General features: G+C 38.9%; 1 protein-coding gene across 1 annotated transcript in view; it reads left to right on the plus strand.

Moving 5' to 3' along the window:
• LOC140230753 (uncharacterized) overlaps positions 1 to 16,267 on the plus strand; it is a 44,774-nt gene that overhangs the window by 13,849 nt on the left and 14,658 nt on the right. Inside the window, exons 3-6 of the mRNA XM_072310893.1 lie at positions 12,264 to 12,389; positions 13,809 to 13,873; positions 14,219 to 14,353; positions 15,735 to 15,786. Of these exons, the coding sequence (XP_072166994.1) occupies positions 12,264 to 12,389; positions 13,809 to 13,873; positions 14,219 to 14,353; positions 15,735 to 15,786 (378 nt within the window). The remainder of the gene's footprint in view (positions 1 to 12,263; positions 12,390 to 13,808; positions 13,874 to 14,218; positions 14,354 to 15,734; positions 15,787 to 16,267) is intronic.

Here is a 16,267-nt window from a genome sequence, read left to right on the forward strand (position 1 = left end):
AGATGAAAACGGTTTAGTGTAAGCCTCGATGACATTCCATGCATGTTGGCAATCTCTTTATGCTGATTCAGTTGAGCTTGGGACTAATTTAGGCTTTTGATGATCAGCGAGATGGTTGTCATAAAAGGGGAGAATGAAATTGCTTGTGTAAACTGTGAGCGACCACTCTTCACATGAACATGCCGTCTTGATGGCTTGTGTTGCGTGGGCATGGGTTATTAATCCATCTACTTTAACACCCCCGTAGGGTAATGTGTGGCTCAGTAATAGGGTCTTAGCGCTAATTGTGAGTGATTATCATCATTGTTGAGTAGAGCCTGGGGTCTCTGTAAATGTTAATGCCTCATGAAAAATTAGATTTTGTTAAATGCAATTACTTTGAATGGGTCCCCTATTAAATGTAAAGTGCATAAAGTGTATGAGAAGCTTTTAACAAATCAAAATGGCAGACACGGAACAGCCAAGACAGCGTAAAGTTGGTTTTCAATGTCATGTCACATGTGGTATAATCCAGGTAATGGGTTGCCTTCATACACAGATACAGTTTCATTGAACAGAATGTTATTCCAGCCCCAAAACATCAACAATCTTTGCTTGGGCCATGTCACAACATGCAAGTAGCCTCGCTGCTCTAAAGGTCTGGAGTGAGCTGAATAATTAAGATATTGATCAGCGTTGCTGAATGGATTGTCCTTGGGTGTGAAATCGTTTGATTGTGATGCGAATCTACAATGACCATTATTGACATAGATAAACGGTGAATGGTGTGCCATACAATTTGCCACCACGTTATCGCTTGAAAAGAAGATCATATTTTCTTGATTTGGGTCAAGATTTTTTTGAACGACTGACCTTTGCTCAGGAAAATATTCATCCCTCCTTTCATGTTTTGTGGCAAAGTCACGGGGGCCTATTTCAGTCCTGCAATGTTTTAAGTTTGTCCTTTTGTTTGGTAGTGTCAAAATGATTCGCGGTTCAACGAAGACAAAGCTTAATGATGAAAAGAACGATACCAGTATCGATCAAGTTGCTTTGTATTAGGTGTCCTCGCTAAGTGCTCGGCTGTTATGTGATACCGCCAGCTCTATTGATGCACCTGAATAATGTATGCTTTTCCCCGCGTGACACAACAAAAGCGAAAATATTCTCCGCAGTGACTTGTCTCCGTGGAAACAATGGAAGCGTCTCACTTCTCCTTTTTTAGAGAGATAAGATTAATGAGTGGGGTGGTGGGGTTCTTTCATAGTATTGATTTCAATTTTTTTGCATTGTGCACATTGTGCATACAGAGCAGCAAGAGGCAGTAATGCTGCATTCATATCCACCTTTTCAGGTTTTGTGTTGGTGACGCAGTGCTAACAACCAATGTTTGGCTCATTAAGCCGCTTTGAATGTTTCGACAGAGATGCAAAATTTTAAGTTCAGTTAATATTTCTTAATATTGTGGAAGACAGGTAGCAATAAATTTTGATTTAGACTAGTTGCAAACTAGACTAGACTTGTAGACTAGGTTCATTCAAAGATGAAATCTTCTTTATCATGCATGCTTTTTATTGTATTATTTTGTGTGCTCCAAGGTAAAATGTAGTTATATTGTTGTCATTGTCAATTCTGTTGTCAATTGTGTTGTTAATTACACAGCTGTGTGCTTATTCATCCAAGAGATAGATGAATATAGTTTATGCATACATACATTTAAGTCATTTCAGACATTCAGATAAAAGATATGGCATTCATACAAAACTACCATTCACTGTTTCTTTTCTTTTCATTAACATTTGAATAGCTCCCTATCTTACTGTCCTTTAGATTTTGCTATGGCACAAAAAGTGACCACTCTGTGGAGCTAGTGTACAGTGCAAGGTTATCATATATTGCTGTGAACTTTTTTTTTTTTTGCCCTGGTGTAGTCTAGGCTAACAGACACGTATGGTTGCAGCATTGCAAAGCACTTCTATCGAAGAAAGATTTAATTATCTGGATACCCATCAAGACCTTGCACAGGAATCAAAACCAGGCCCACTGGTGGGGGCTCACCCTGGGCCCCCATTCAGTGGAATGACCTTTCGCGGAGTCAAAAGCAGCGGTTGAAAAAAAAAAATACACACACCACTCCATGACCACTGCAGCGCTTGCCGGCCCCAGCCTTTTCTGGTCAATATTGATTTCTTCCCCCTGCTGGATATCGATTATTGTTGTCTCGGCTTCAATGACCGTTTACTCCTCACCAACAATGATGGGATATACTGCAATTACTCCAACTGATGATGCCTCATCCCCCAAGCTCCTTCATAGATACCATGTCTATGCAGGGTTATCCACAAGATGTCCCCAGAGGGTGTTAGTCTACCCATTTCAGACCTCCATGTGCACAAACGGTGAAAAATTGACCTTTTAGCTATCAGATCAGAATGAAATGATGAGCGCAGGTAGACCTCACTCTCAGTAGAGGCTGCATGACTTGTAGCTCATTGATTCATGATCGGTTTTGCAAACAAGATATTTTGTGGCGGATGGCATTAGGAGTTGAATGTCCCGCCCAGTGACAAGAAAAGATGGAGGTGTCAAGATAACGATTCTGAGGAAGACGCATGGCTCCAAAGAGGTGTTGGGAGATTAAGCTCTTTTCTACCCCCCTCTCCATCTATCAATATTGTTCTTGTATGATTTGTTGCATGTTTTGAAAAAGATAATTAATTATGCAAACTTTCCTGATCAAGCCAGCAAGGCAACAGGTGTTTGTAGGAAGTGTTTTTCTTTTGCGTTACATACAATGTACACTTTTGGGACAATAAGATGGGAAATTGAAAGAATGCAACTGCTGCCAAAGATTGTGTATTGATTCCTTGAGATTGAAAGTGACATGGATGTAGAGGCATTTCTTGTATGTAGATTGTGACATGCTTTTCACAGAATGAATGCTGATTGACTCAATTTAGTAGATGACATGCTCGATCTTTCTAGGATACTACTGAACATAAAGGCCCGAATTCATGAAGGTGGTACAATTGAAATCATGGTTTAAACCATAGACAATTTGTATAGAGCGCCAAGAGTCGCATGACCTATTTCGTTACAAAAGCAGTCATTTTTTTAACGAAATTATCATTTCCCAAAGAAGTAACAACATTTCGTCGACGCAATAATTATTTTGTTCATGAAATGGTCATTTTGTTGATGAAATGACTGATTTCGTAACAAAATAGGCCATGTGACACATGGTGCTCCATACAAATTGTCCATGGTTTAAACCATGAATTCGGGCCAAAAGGTGTACAACCTACAGTATATGCCGTATTCAATGCATCAAGTAAAGAACAATATATGACATGTAAACTGATATATCCTCTGCAACTACTAGACTCCACCATTTTGTGTCATGATCTGCTGGGTTAGAAATTCTATTCCTTTTCATATCCATGGGGAGAGTGTTGGTGTTCTATTCTCGGGTGTCCCAAATTCCAGCATTTGTAATTAACTCTGTCTCAAATGCATGGCACTTTTTTTGTTGTTGTTCCTCAATGATCTTTGTTCTTCCTAGTATTTAAAATGTGATACTGGAAGATTCACTGTGATTACAGTTGCCTCTGATTTATTATGTCACTAGAGAGGCCGTCAACACAGTGCCTGGTTTAGTTTCATGAGCCAGCCTATCGTTGGCGCTGAAAGAATAAAGGGGTCCAGTTTAGCTCACAGTACAACACCAAGTCCAAGGTCAAGGGTCATCAGCTATGGAGAGAACAGAGAGACGTGAACATCATTGAGTGCAGGGTTTCATATTTCTTCCTCCGATTTCATCCTAGTCTTGATGAAACTTACTCCAGACTTCGGACTATTTCCAAATGGTATCTATGTAATCAAATATTGAAGCAGTGGAGATTCATGGTAGAGATATGAAGACATTTTTGGATTAAAAAAAAAAAAAAGATCAGAAAATGAAAAAAAAAAAAACTGTGATGGACGCTGAATGGCCATAACACACACAAAAAGGACTGTGTAAAATCAACAGACACAGACCCAGAATAGAAACAAAGGTAGTACATCTTCTTCCTTTCCCTGGTGCCAGGATTTATAAGGCATATTGCAAGGAGTCTAGCTGCTTTGGGGGAGACTGGTTCCTAGCAATGGACAGTGAACAGAAGGCAGACACTTAAGAAGCTATCAAAATATTACTTCTCATTTAAAGAACGCCCCATGCCACAGCTGTGGCAGTCCTCACAGACACTCTGGCCCATTCAACATCGTCATCATATCACTGTGTGCCGGGCCCCTGTCTGACTCCATCTACTGACGTTGATTGTTTTGCTTGTGGAGTGTTATGGCAGAAGGGGTTGAGGTGACTGTGACCATTGGTTGGTGAGTGGCATGGTATGTGTGACGCGGTTGCCATGGCGTCCTATATGCCACGGTGAGAGATTTCGGAGGGGATTTGTCTTGGAGGTCGGCGGCTTGTGTCGGGGCAGAACCCGATATCTTGGGTAAACTGCTCTGACTGGGAGGTTGAAAGTTTATAGGAATGAGGAATTCTGTTCGAGATTCCACAAATGAAATGGCACGGTTGTCGGTTGAACGCATTTTTTAACTACTATGCAGACTTTCAACGAAGTAGGTTTTGTTGACTCAGGACAGATGGGAGTTGCTCCTCTTCTTTGCGGACACTGCCAGCAGTAGTGGCTTATTCAGTGAAAGTTTTTTGTTGATATCTGAATATTTGAAAGCTAGATCCATGGTAAAGAATATTAGACATTTTCATGTAGACATTGCAGATATAGATATTGCATACTATAACTGTGAAATAATTGTGGAAGATACTGTGTCATTCATGCTATGCAGTCACAGAGACTCCAACCCCAAGCACCTTCTGATCTGGAGATTCTCCCGTCCGAAACCCCTAGCAAACGGGAGACTCCAAGTTGATGTATGCGAAGTTCCTAGGGTTCTAGATGTTCTCTGGTGCTATCTAGGGCTTATTTTTTCAACATACGATAGCAATAAGTAAGAAATCCTTTCCACCGGGAGACGCAGAGCCAGGGCGGGAGAAATCAAATCTCAAGCGGGAGAACGGGAGATTTTGCAAAAATGGGCTTTCGGCGGGAGATCTCCCGTCGAAAACGGGAGAGTTGGAGTCTCTGCAGTCAATAGAATATATCTATTGGAATTATAGAATTACTTGTATGTGATATTCAAGCTCACTGTGTGAAGTGTAGACAACCAGTAATATCCCAAAATTGGAGTTTGCAAAGAATTTTGATTATTTGCAGTTTATTCACTTGCATGTACATGTATCCCAGAAAATTTTTGTAGAATCTACTTGTTTGATTCTACACAAAACATTTTTCGTAGGCTAGAGGAACCAGTAATCCACACTGCAAATGTATGTGTATTTGTGTTTAATGAAGTGCAAGTTTTGTTTGTACATATTCGAACTAAAGATGCATACACTAAGTGAACTCAAGCTGTGCATCTGGTAATATTCTATTATATAGGGGCGAGGCAGTATTATCCCTGGTGTTAGCACCTGCAGCCTCTTTGCTTCAAATTTTGAATGAACGACTTGAAAGAACTAGACAAACATAACCTTGGGTTAACCTACCAGGGCATTGTCCATTTGAGCAAAGCTTGAAGACAGGCAAGAGACAATGGTGATGCACAAGCGCTTTGCAAACTGAGCCAAGCTGGGCTACCTCCTGAAAAAGAAAGAGAAAAAAAAAAATCCTGTATAATATGGTAAAAGAGAAGCCAACCAATACCACCATTGTAAACTGAGTATTAGCAAGGCAGTACTCACCTATTATACCTTCTTGGCATTAATGGCTAACTGCATACTTGCTTTCATGATATTACTCTTGCTACATGATTATGCTCATGTGTTTTTGCCTTACGCCCTTATCACCTCCAATGCATTGAAGAAGAAAAATGATATGCCAAAATTGCTTCTATTTTTTTAGTGTACACCTCTCCTTGCTTTACAATAAGACTGTAAATCTAGGCCGCTGTATCCTGCATACTGTTTCATTGTAAATGCCACTGTATTATTTTCCATGTAATGAAGTCATGTACAAATTGAGAGAACATAGCAAATGACTATTGTAATTTCTTGACCTTTGGTTTGCTTTTTGCTCCTACTTTAGAAAATTAGATTTTCCTATGGACACATCCTTTTACTCCTGCCCATGGAAAAAAAAAAAATGATGTCGAAAAGAAAGGCAAAGTTAATGGTGTGTGGAATATATAGTACATGATGGTCTGTGTACACATGGGAACCTATTGTTGCACTTTGAAAGGGATTCCAGTTTCTTTGGTGTCAACCTGACACAAAAGTGTACAGTGCACGCCCCATACACAGTGTGCCTTTGGAATGCCGCACAACGTAAAATCGTCACAATAACAACCAACATATGTATTCTCCTTTGTGTTGTATTCCTTTTAGGATGTAACAACTTGTAACCACATTCACGGAAGCACTCGACTTGAACGTTATACAAGTTAGAGAACATTTTGTGCCTGCCGAGCAACAAAAGAGATGAGGCCCGATATTAAGCTGAATACACAAGATGAGACAAAGGACCTTGCACTTGTTTTGCTGTGAGTGGGGTATATGAACCAGGTTATGACTTTGATTTGTCAAGGGGCAATAACTCAACATGATTCATAACACCATTCGCAAGAGTCTGCTTGTGAACTCGTCATGGAGGCTTCACTATAGATCAATTCTGAACGGCCCATTCACAGCAACATAGCATCCCAATAATGAAGGCATAATAGGCCTATATACTGTCAGACAAAGTCACTAGCTATAGGGCTACAGCCAAGCCTTAGTGATATACATGTACAATATATTACACTTGCCTAGCTGTCAAATATGTATAATGAGAGATATGACTTGTATTTATCTTACCTGTCAATTTTTCCCAAAGCCTGTAGGGTGGAGTTTTTGTCATATCAGTGCAAAAATCATTGTTAGAGAAATTGTCTGCAGTTCGTGTACTTAGATATGATGATGGGGGTAAATCTTCTTGTGTGCTTAAATCCTAGAATCTCTGTGAAGCCTCAGGAAACTAAATTGTAGATTGAGTCTTTGTAGTATGTAATTTGGAAGAGAGAGCGGATGCTCCAAACACAGGTACAGTGATATCAACTGGTTATGGAGCTGATTGAGTTGGAAGTCTTGTTTGAATGTACACCTGTATGGTGTACTTTATATAAACATGTAAGTGTGGAGTAGATTCTTAAAGGGAAGGTAAACCCAAAAAGCAATGTGGATTGAGTGAAAGCAGCAACATTAGTAGAACACATCAGTGAAAGTTTGAGGAAAATCGGACAATCGATGCAAAAGTTATGAATTTTTAAAGTTTTGGTGTTGAAACCGCTGGATGAGGAGACTACTAGTGGATATGACGTATGAGTGGACAACAATCCAAAGAAAATATAAAGGAAATTCAACAAAAATTCACTTTTCTAGAATTATGAAAGAGCAATGGACCAACCTCTTTCAGAAAGCAGGGGGAATAATTGCTACCCCTAACATATGTCAATATCAAGTTGATAGAATTTGTAATTTTCATGAACAATGGATTTTTGTAGAATTTTCTTTATATTTTCTTGGTATTGTTGTCCACTCATACGTCATAACCTCTAGTAGTCTCCTCGTCCAGCGGTTCCAACACCAAAACTTTAAAAATTCATAACTTTTGCATCGATTGTCCGATTTTCTTCAAACTTTCACTGATGTGTTCTACTAATGTTGCTGCTTTCACTCAATCCACATTGCTCTTGGGGTTTATCTTCCCTTTAACTCTGTAAATCAATACTGCTGTCATGGTTAATGCCATCCCAGGAGTATTTTCCCTCAATGAGAATGTCCATTTGAATAAAAGTAGAAGATAGGGGAAAAAGGGAGAAGCAAAGATTAGCAGACAATTGAATATGATTATATTCCATGTGTCTCTTATCGTTGCATTTTGTGGGCCTTTTAGAACAACCATTAAGTCCTAGGAATATATGTCACCTGCTAAAAACTTCTCTTTTGTTGATGAATATAACATTCTCTACACATGTACATACTTAGATAATTTAAAAAAGAATTGTCTTATATACTGCAAGCAAAAATTTGACATTCATGTTTTTACACACTGCTACGACAGGGAAGGTATCCCCCCTTACAAAATCGATAAAATCACATTCTGTAAGAAAAACGGTGATGACTTATAATTACATGTATATGACTGGGATAGCTTTGTTAAATGCTCTACTACTACAAATACAACTATATGAATATTTCACCCCATGTACTGTCTGTCTAAAATGGCACTGCATCATTCACTTGTCTTTCTGATAGCAGGGAGGTGAAAAGAGATGCCGCTTTCAGTCAAACTGTGCCTTCATTAATTTTCTGGTGAGACATTTCCCTCTCAACACATTTCATACATTTTGTTATGATGCTTCCATCATATCTAAGTTTCATGTCTCCAGCCCCACGATAGTTTTATTTTGTTTGGTTCGGAGTGATGGTAGAAGAAAAAAACATCAAAAGTCTTGAAGGTTTAGCATTTGACCCTCTGTTGAGCATACAATTTCAGGTCTCAAAAGATTTTCCATATATTTCAGGCTGGGGAGCTAAACTGCCTCAATACCCCCTCATCTGTTCTGGGACATTTATCCACAGTTTGTAGGTTGTCAGTCAAGCAAGCATGCCTCAAGTGTAAATTGATGGTATAATGACAGTTTTGTCACACGATTTGTATGTGTTACAACCACTTAATTTGTATGATAAGATTGTGTGATAGGAGAAGTACCACTATGCCCGACATTGAGCTGACTGTAAGAATTTTGTTCCGCTACCCTAACTTTTCCCATCGTTTTCCATAATGCACAAAGCTTTTGGGCAGTCAGGTTCTGTTTACCCGTCATGCTCATTTGTGTCACAGCTCAATAAAGCGTGGTGACAAGTTTCACAAATTTGTTGCCTATTTGTTGGCTATTGTGTTTCACACATGTCAGCTCACCACACCGTGCTTGTATAGTAATATTGTCATACAATATCTCAACATCGTTGCTAGTGGCAGAAATACCAGATATTCTCCCCCCCCCCCCTTCCTTTCTCTTTCTCCCCAATATGCTTCTGAAGTTGTGGTGTTAAAGGGTGTGTACAGTTCTGGTCGAGGTGAGGATTTAGCTTTTAACTTTTTGCGAGATATTCAGAAACCACTCTATGAGATGTCAAAGAGCATGCAGTTCTAAGGGGTATCAAAAGTTTATTCGGTGAAAATCGGTTTTGAAATGGCTGAGATATCCAAAAACAAGGTGAAACAAAGAGATCCTAATAAAGTTGTGGCATGTCGCCTTTTATTATTAGCACTTTTTGGGATATCTCAGCCATTTGAAAACCACTTTTCATCAAATAAACGTTGAATCCTTCTTAAAATTACATGTTCTTTCATATTTCATAAGAGACTTTTCATTATCTCACTTAGGAATGTTCAAAACATGAATCCCCACCTCAACCAGTACTGTACAGTCCCTTTAAGATACTGAATAAGTTCTAACTTTGACACTGTTCTGTGAGCAGTGCACCAAAAGCTTTAATATCTTGTTTCCACAGCCTCCTAGTTTTGAGTGTTGTGTGTATCAAAGGAGGACAGACCTTGTCTTCAGTAAACAGAAGCCCAGCAAATGAAGCCGTTTCTCTTTCTGGTATGAGGTGTCGAGCCAGCAATTGGCACTTAATGGCAGCAGATCACTTGCCGGGGCAAACCTGTCGAATATGTCACCGTCTGTCATGGCTTAACAATAGTTGTTTGTTGGGCCTTTATGGGGGTGAATTGGGTCCAGGTAATCTTGGAATCTCGGCGATTTCTTAGGAAAACTGAATGGTACAATACTACAGACGGAATGGGCGGTGGGGTGGAGAACGGGGAGTTCCTTGGCTGAATGCTGTGGAGTACATAGCATGTGATCTGGGGCAAAAGGCTATTTCAAGACAGTTTAAAAGATCAGATAAAACTTGTGGGTTTAAAATCAAATTGTACTTCTTGTGCTAATTTCTGTAAAAATTTTCCCCATTATGAGTGATCAGTAATGTGGTGACATGAATGCAGAAACTTGTGTGTGCACAGACTCCAACTTTCCCACTTCCAGAAGGAGATCCCTTGTTTTTAGGCCATTTTTGCAAAATCTCCCACTTGACTTTCATTTTTTTTTCCTACTTAATAGCTTGATTAAGCAGGAATAGCTTTCTCCTGCTTAAAGGACAAGTTCACCTTCATAGACATGTGGAATGAGTGAATGCAGTAATGTTAGTAGAACATATCAGTGAAAGTTTGGGGGAAATCCGACAATCCGTTCAAAAGTTATGAGTTTTTAAAGTTTCTGCTTAGTCACTGCTGGATGAGAAGACTACTGTAGCTTGTGATGTCACATATAAATCACGATATAAAGAAAATATAAAGAAAATTCAACATATTTTCACTTATCTCGATTAATAAAAGAACACCTGACTTTCCTCTTCCAGAAGGCAAGAGGGAAAAATATTACGTCAGTGACGAGTCGAGGAAATGTACACTTTTTTCAACAAGAAAAATTTTGTGAAATTCTCTTTACATTTTCCTTAAAGCATTGTACGCATGTGACATCATACACTGTAGTAGTCTTCTCATCCAGCAGTGACTAAGCAGAAACTTTAAAAATTCATAACTTTTGAACAGATTGTCCGATTTCCCCCAAACTTTCACTGATGTGTTCTACTAATATTGCTGCATTCACTTAATCCACATGTATATGAAGGTGAACTTGTTATTTAAAATAGAGCTTTCTTAAGCCCAACTATACCTCTTACAAACTTAGAACTGAATTCAAACCAAATAAATGTATTCTTGATCTTTAATTGTCATTGGAATATATATGTGTCATGTACCTAGATCAATTAAGTTTTGTTATACATTTTGTATGTTCCAAAACAAGCTTGAGATATAGCACCAGAGAGATGGGACGTGGGCTGCAAGGAACTTAGCACTAGTGAATTGTACTTTGTCCACATTTTCTTATGATGATCAGAGTCTATAGTTAGGAGTGTCGAGGTAGGAGAATTTTCAGTTTAAGAGATAGTGTGTGTGTGTTTGTTTGAATGGTGGATATAATGAGAAAATGATAATTCTATTCTGGATGTTCACCTCATAACTTTGTAGTGCCCCGCCCACTCACACAGTTAGAATTCTGGCCCTCTTTTGATGCGGGTTCGACTAAGTTACGGCAGTGTGGGGGGTTAAGGTGTCTGTTTGTCAAGCTAAGGGTGACTAATCGTCCAGAATGTCATCTTTTATGTATCTCTTGTTGTCAAGTCACACAGATTCACCTAATGCCAGTACCACTGGAGTGTGAATGTGTACACACAGTCCATGGAAAAGTAATTCAAATAGTGATAGGGCATGTTCAGTTACTGCAAGGTAGTAAAAGAGTTCTTCACAGCAGGAATGATTCAACAAACTTCTCGTTGCAGTATGGTCCTGTTTTGTTTTCCTATTTTGAGGCTTATGATATTGAAGTTGTGTGGGGAATATATCTTTACCGCTTTGGTATTATATTTCTTTAATGTTTCAGAAAATTATATCGGTGTGACTTGGTATTACTGGATTCAAATATAAAATATGAGAATTGCCAAGAACATAAATCATTACCCCCATGGCTAGCTATTTGATTAACTGACTTTCAACGAATTGCAAAATTGTGGTAGAGAAGAAAAGGTCAATATACTTCTTTATCATTACCTTCTACTGCAAGATAAGATTGAATTGTCATCAGATGATTCTTAGCACTGTACTAAGAAAAAAAAAAACCCTGTCTCTTTCATTTCTTGTTGATGATTTCAAGTTACCTTTAAAAGATAAAATCTCTTCCAGCCCTGCTTTTGACACAAAATAACTGTGTATTATGCAGCTTTCAATCTGTTGTCTTTTTTTGTGTGTAGAAGTATGAGATGCTATTGAAGTATTATGCGTTCAGTGCTAACTGATGTCTTTATTCTTAATATTGCGATGTATCAGTACATTTGTTTAAATGTGTGCATGTGGCAGTTTTATCAGCTTCCATTATGAAGCTTACAAAAAACTCCTGGAGATGATTTCCCAAGAAATCACAACTATGGATCTGGGACACTCATGATACTTCATTATCTCATTCTTCATCCACATCTGTGGTAGATTAATTTGTTGGGAAAAATGTATGATTATGAAGACTAAAATTTTCTTTATTGTTGTGTTTTATTGCAGTCAATGAGAAAATCCAAGGCATCCAGACGCGTCCCATCATTCGTGCCCAGAGGATCGAGAACATCCACCTCTGCCTGCGATTCCTGCAAACGAAAGGGTTCGACACCAGGGGGGTTAATGCTGAAGGTATGATAGTCTCCATATTTTTTCCTCCTTCCAAAGCATTGGCTGTAAAGTGCAGTGCGCACTTGATCTCTGTGGCACCAGTTTAAACAATGCCTTGGTTACTCATTATTGATGATTTTTGATGAGTAGCTCTTAATAAAGCAGAATCTTGTGTTAAATTTGAGGAGAGATTTCAGCAAAAAGTGAAGGTTTTTCATAATTCAGCTGACTACAGTAGGTCTCCTAATAAAGTATGCTGGTCATCTACTGCATTTTCTAGATTTCATTTACCCTTACACTGTGTGACCAGCAGGTTCAAGTAAAGAGATGGAAGATTTAATGATTATCAGAGCTGGGTCAGACCTCTTGTTTGGCAAAGACCAGGTGTTTGCTCACTCTCTCCCTCGCTCTCTGTTTGATTAAGCTCTGAGGGGAGCACATCAGCTATCTCTCCATTTCCAATCTCCTCATCCCGGTTGCCATGGTATCTGGGAGGAAAGTGGTCCCCCACCAAACACCTGGCAGAGAAGATGAGAATAGAGCATCTTGGATTTTTTTTCCCTGTCTCTGTCTCTCTGTAAGCAATATATCAATCTTATCGAGAGCTGGGTTGGCTTTTTTAGCACAACCAGAGTTGGGGGGGGGGGGGGGAGGAGGGGTCATTCATAGTCGTCTTGGTTTGAGAGGAATATTTGTTTCGCTCCAGTGAAATTGTTGGCTCATCTTCGCTTCCTCCGCTTCAGCAGTCGAGGCAAATAGATAACGGCGACACGCACGGGGCAGACGGGGCCACGACAGTTGCCGTTCCGTCAAGAAGCGAAATGTGCATTCGCCCGTGAATGCAATCACTTTCGAGTGCGGCGAGTTGTCACCTGTCTTTCAAGGCTTGTCTTTCCTGCCTCGTTGCTATGACAACGGAAGACAACTCCCCCTGTGCAAATGATGAGGAGTTTTTGCTGCAGAGGAGACAAACTGCATGAGAAGTCCACTCTGGAGTATGCAGTTTACTTTATGAAAAAAGAATGTCTCTGTTGACACACCATACTTCATTTGAAACCCTGTAGTTATTTTGGCTTTTTATGGGTGCTGAGAGGAGATGAGTTGTGCGTCATGTGAAAGATTATAAGGAAGATTGGGTAAATTTGAAAATGTCATAATGTGCAGTAATGGGTGTGATGTTGTGCAACAACTGGCACCCATATAACTCTCACAACCTGCCATCCTCATATCACATGGGCTGTAGGAGCATTGTAGGGTAATATACATGTATCATGATGTCAAGTTCTTTTTTGGGGGGATATTCTAAGACCTTTTGAGAAAATTTGTATTCTATGTTTAATGTTTGAATACACTTTATTATATTTGCTTTTCCATGAATTCGATGACATGTATGATTGATGGTATATGTGATGACTCACTGAACTCTGATTTGATTTCTAGAAATCACCGATGGGAATCTCCGATCTACTCTTGCCCTCATCAACACATTGAGAAGACGATTTGAGGTATGGGAGTTATTGTGACACTCGTATACAGCCAGATGTTGTAGAATTGTTCTCTTAGATATTCCAGTGATGCTAGAGGAGTATTCAAGCAAGTCTGTACATAGTCATTTGATAATCGTCTCAAAAGATGTTCTGTACAAGAATATTCTTTAATAGCTCATATTTCAGGAGTATTTTTTCTGTTTATTTGATATGACTTTCAAGTGGAAGAAAATGAAAATATCCCAAGAGTTAATTTACTATGATGTCCAGTTCATTCCCAGATGAAATGACCTTATGACCGCATGGAAACTACTGTCATTTTATCGCTAATCAATGGCAACGTGATACGATTTGTGCGTTCAGAATTCAACGACAAGCAGTGGGAGCCAGAATCAGCAGAGTGCGCCTCCAACGCCGAGAACCCCGCTTCCCGACAGCCTCTCACAGACGGAGGAGAGAATCTCACTGCAGGGCAGAGAACCAAGCATCAATAGTCATGTGAGTCACGGCCCAACATGACTATCCCATGATGAATAGTCATTCAGGTCAAAGTTCAACATGTACTATGCCATCATTTAAGACAAGGTCCAACATAATTATACTATTGCAGCATCAATAGTCTTATGAGCTATAGCACCATCATCAGCATGTGTTTTCTCACAATGGATATAAAGTAAAGTCATATAAGTCAGAGTTCAGCATATACTGTACCATCCCAACATCAGCAGTTGCAAAGTCATATCCACTCTGTGCTATCCCAAGCATCAATAGTCATGTATAGTATCAGTGTAAAACATACTATGTCCGGATCAGTCGTATGAAATGGTAATCCAGCCTTTACCATTTCAACACCAATAGTTATGCAAGGCAAAGTCTAAGATGTACTATCCATGAATCATTAGTTATTTAAGTCATTGTCATACGTGAACTATCGTATGGTCAATAGTCATTTGAGTCTTGATACAACAGCATATGAGCTATCCCAGGCTCTACAATCCTTCTAACTCCTAGTCAATGGTGTACTACATCTCATGAATAAAAAACAATCATGTATGTGTAGAAATCATGATTTAGCAGTACTTATCCATCCCTATATCAGCTGTTATAGATAATGTATTATTTTTGTAAGGACCCTCAAATATACAATTGAGCACAAAGATGGTTTCATTTGTAAGATGGATGATGTGGTATTAATGTGATTTACAAACATATGAGTCATGGTGCTGTAATTGCTTATATTTTGAGATGGTCACTTGGTTCTGCCGTTGCCTAGCAACAAACGAGTTACCCTGCAGATTGAAAATGCAAATAGATGTCTACAAAGGGAGATGGAACTTTACTGGACGTATTAAAAATAAATAGCTGGATAGATAAAACAAGAGATTAGATTTGCGAGGGATGATATGAAGAGTTTGATTGCAAAAATGGGTTAAGTACCATTTTTTAAATTTTAAGGTAAGTCCATAATCAGTCCATAATCAGATAAAGCAAAATTAAACTTTCACAGTGATACTTCATTTTTTTTTTTGCACAATATGGAATATTCTTGAAGTTATAGGAGATTACAAGAGATATCCCATATTTTCATATCATTTTCTATGTGTTTCAGCAGGTTTAATTGCAAATGTCTCAAATTGACAGGAATGGGGTTAACTCTTTTTGCGTTAAAACTCTTCATATATTACAAGCAAGATTGGTATAAATAGATAGACTGCAAACTACATAATTTGCTAGGTAGATAGAGGGGTGAATTTGCTCTTCTTGTTTTATATTGATACCATGGGAATGAATCCAGGTCAATGGTGCATGTCTTGTATGTCACACCAGATATACAGAAGGATAATATCATTTTTCTGGTGGTGCATATATCTTCCTGCAGTTATCGGGTATGTCAGACACCAGTGCGGGAAGGAGAAGCGGAGAATACACAGGTAAGAGGAAAAGGGAAGATATTTTCAGTCAAGTCAGCGTTGGCAGGCTGATTTGTGTTTGTAGAATAACACTTCTAATGTAACGGTATATGAACAAACGTGATATGATATGATGTGAGTATCGATTGTGTGTTCATTCATGAAAACAGTAATGTTTTTCACTGGTGCACAATGAAAAACATAAGTTGTTCAAATGCAATCATACAAATTTACATTATGGATAGATAGAGAATAAAAGATTTATATCGTCGCTGGGGCGACAAGACCTCGTATCTCAAAAATGTTAAATGTTCAGGAGAGCCAAAAAACATGGCGGCCAAAGCACTATACTGAATGGGATAACCGTTCCTTTGACATGCCATGGTGGCTTCATTTTTGGGGTAAGACAGCTGGGATTTGGAAGGACATCACTTAACCGATTATTTGACCACTAATGCAAAAAAGTCATTTTCACCAAAATTTGAGATACAAGGTCTTGTCA

The sequence above is a fragment of the Diadema setosum genome, chromosome 1 (assembly GCF_964275005.1).
Source record: "Diadema setosum chromosome 1, eeDiaSeto1, whole genome shotgun sequence".
NCBI classification, from domain to species: Eukaryota; Metazoa; Echinodermata; class Echinoidea; order Diadematoida; family Diadematidae; genus Diadema; species Diadema setosum.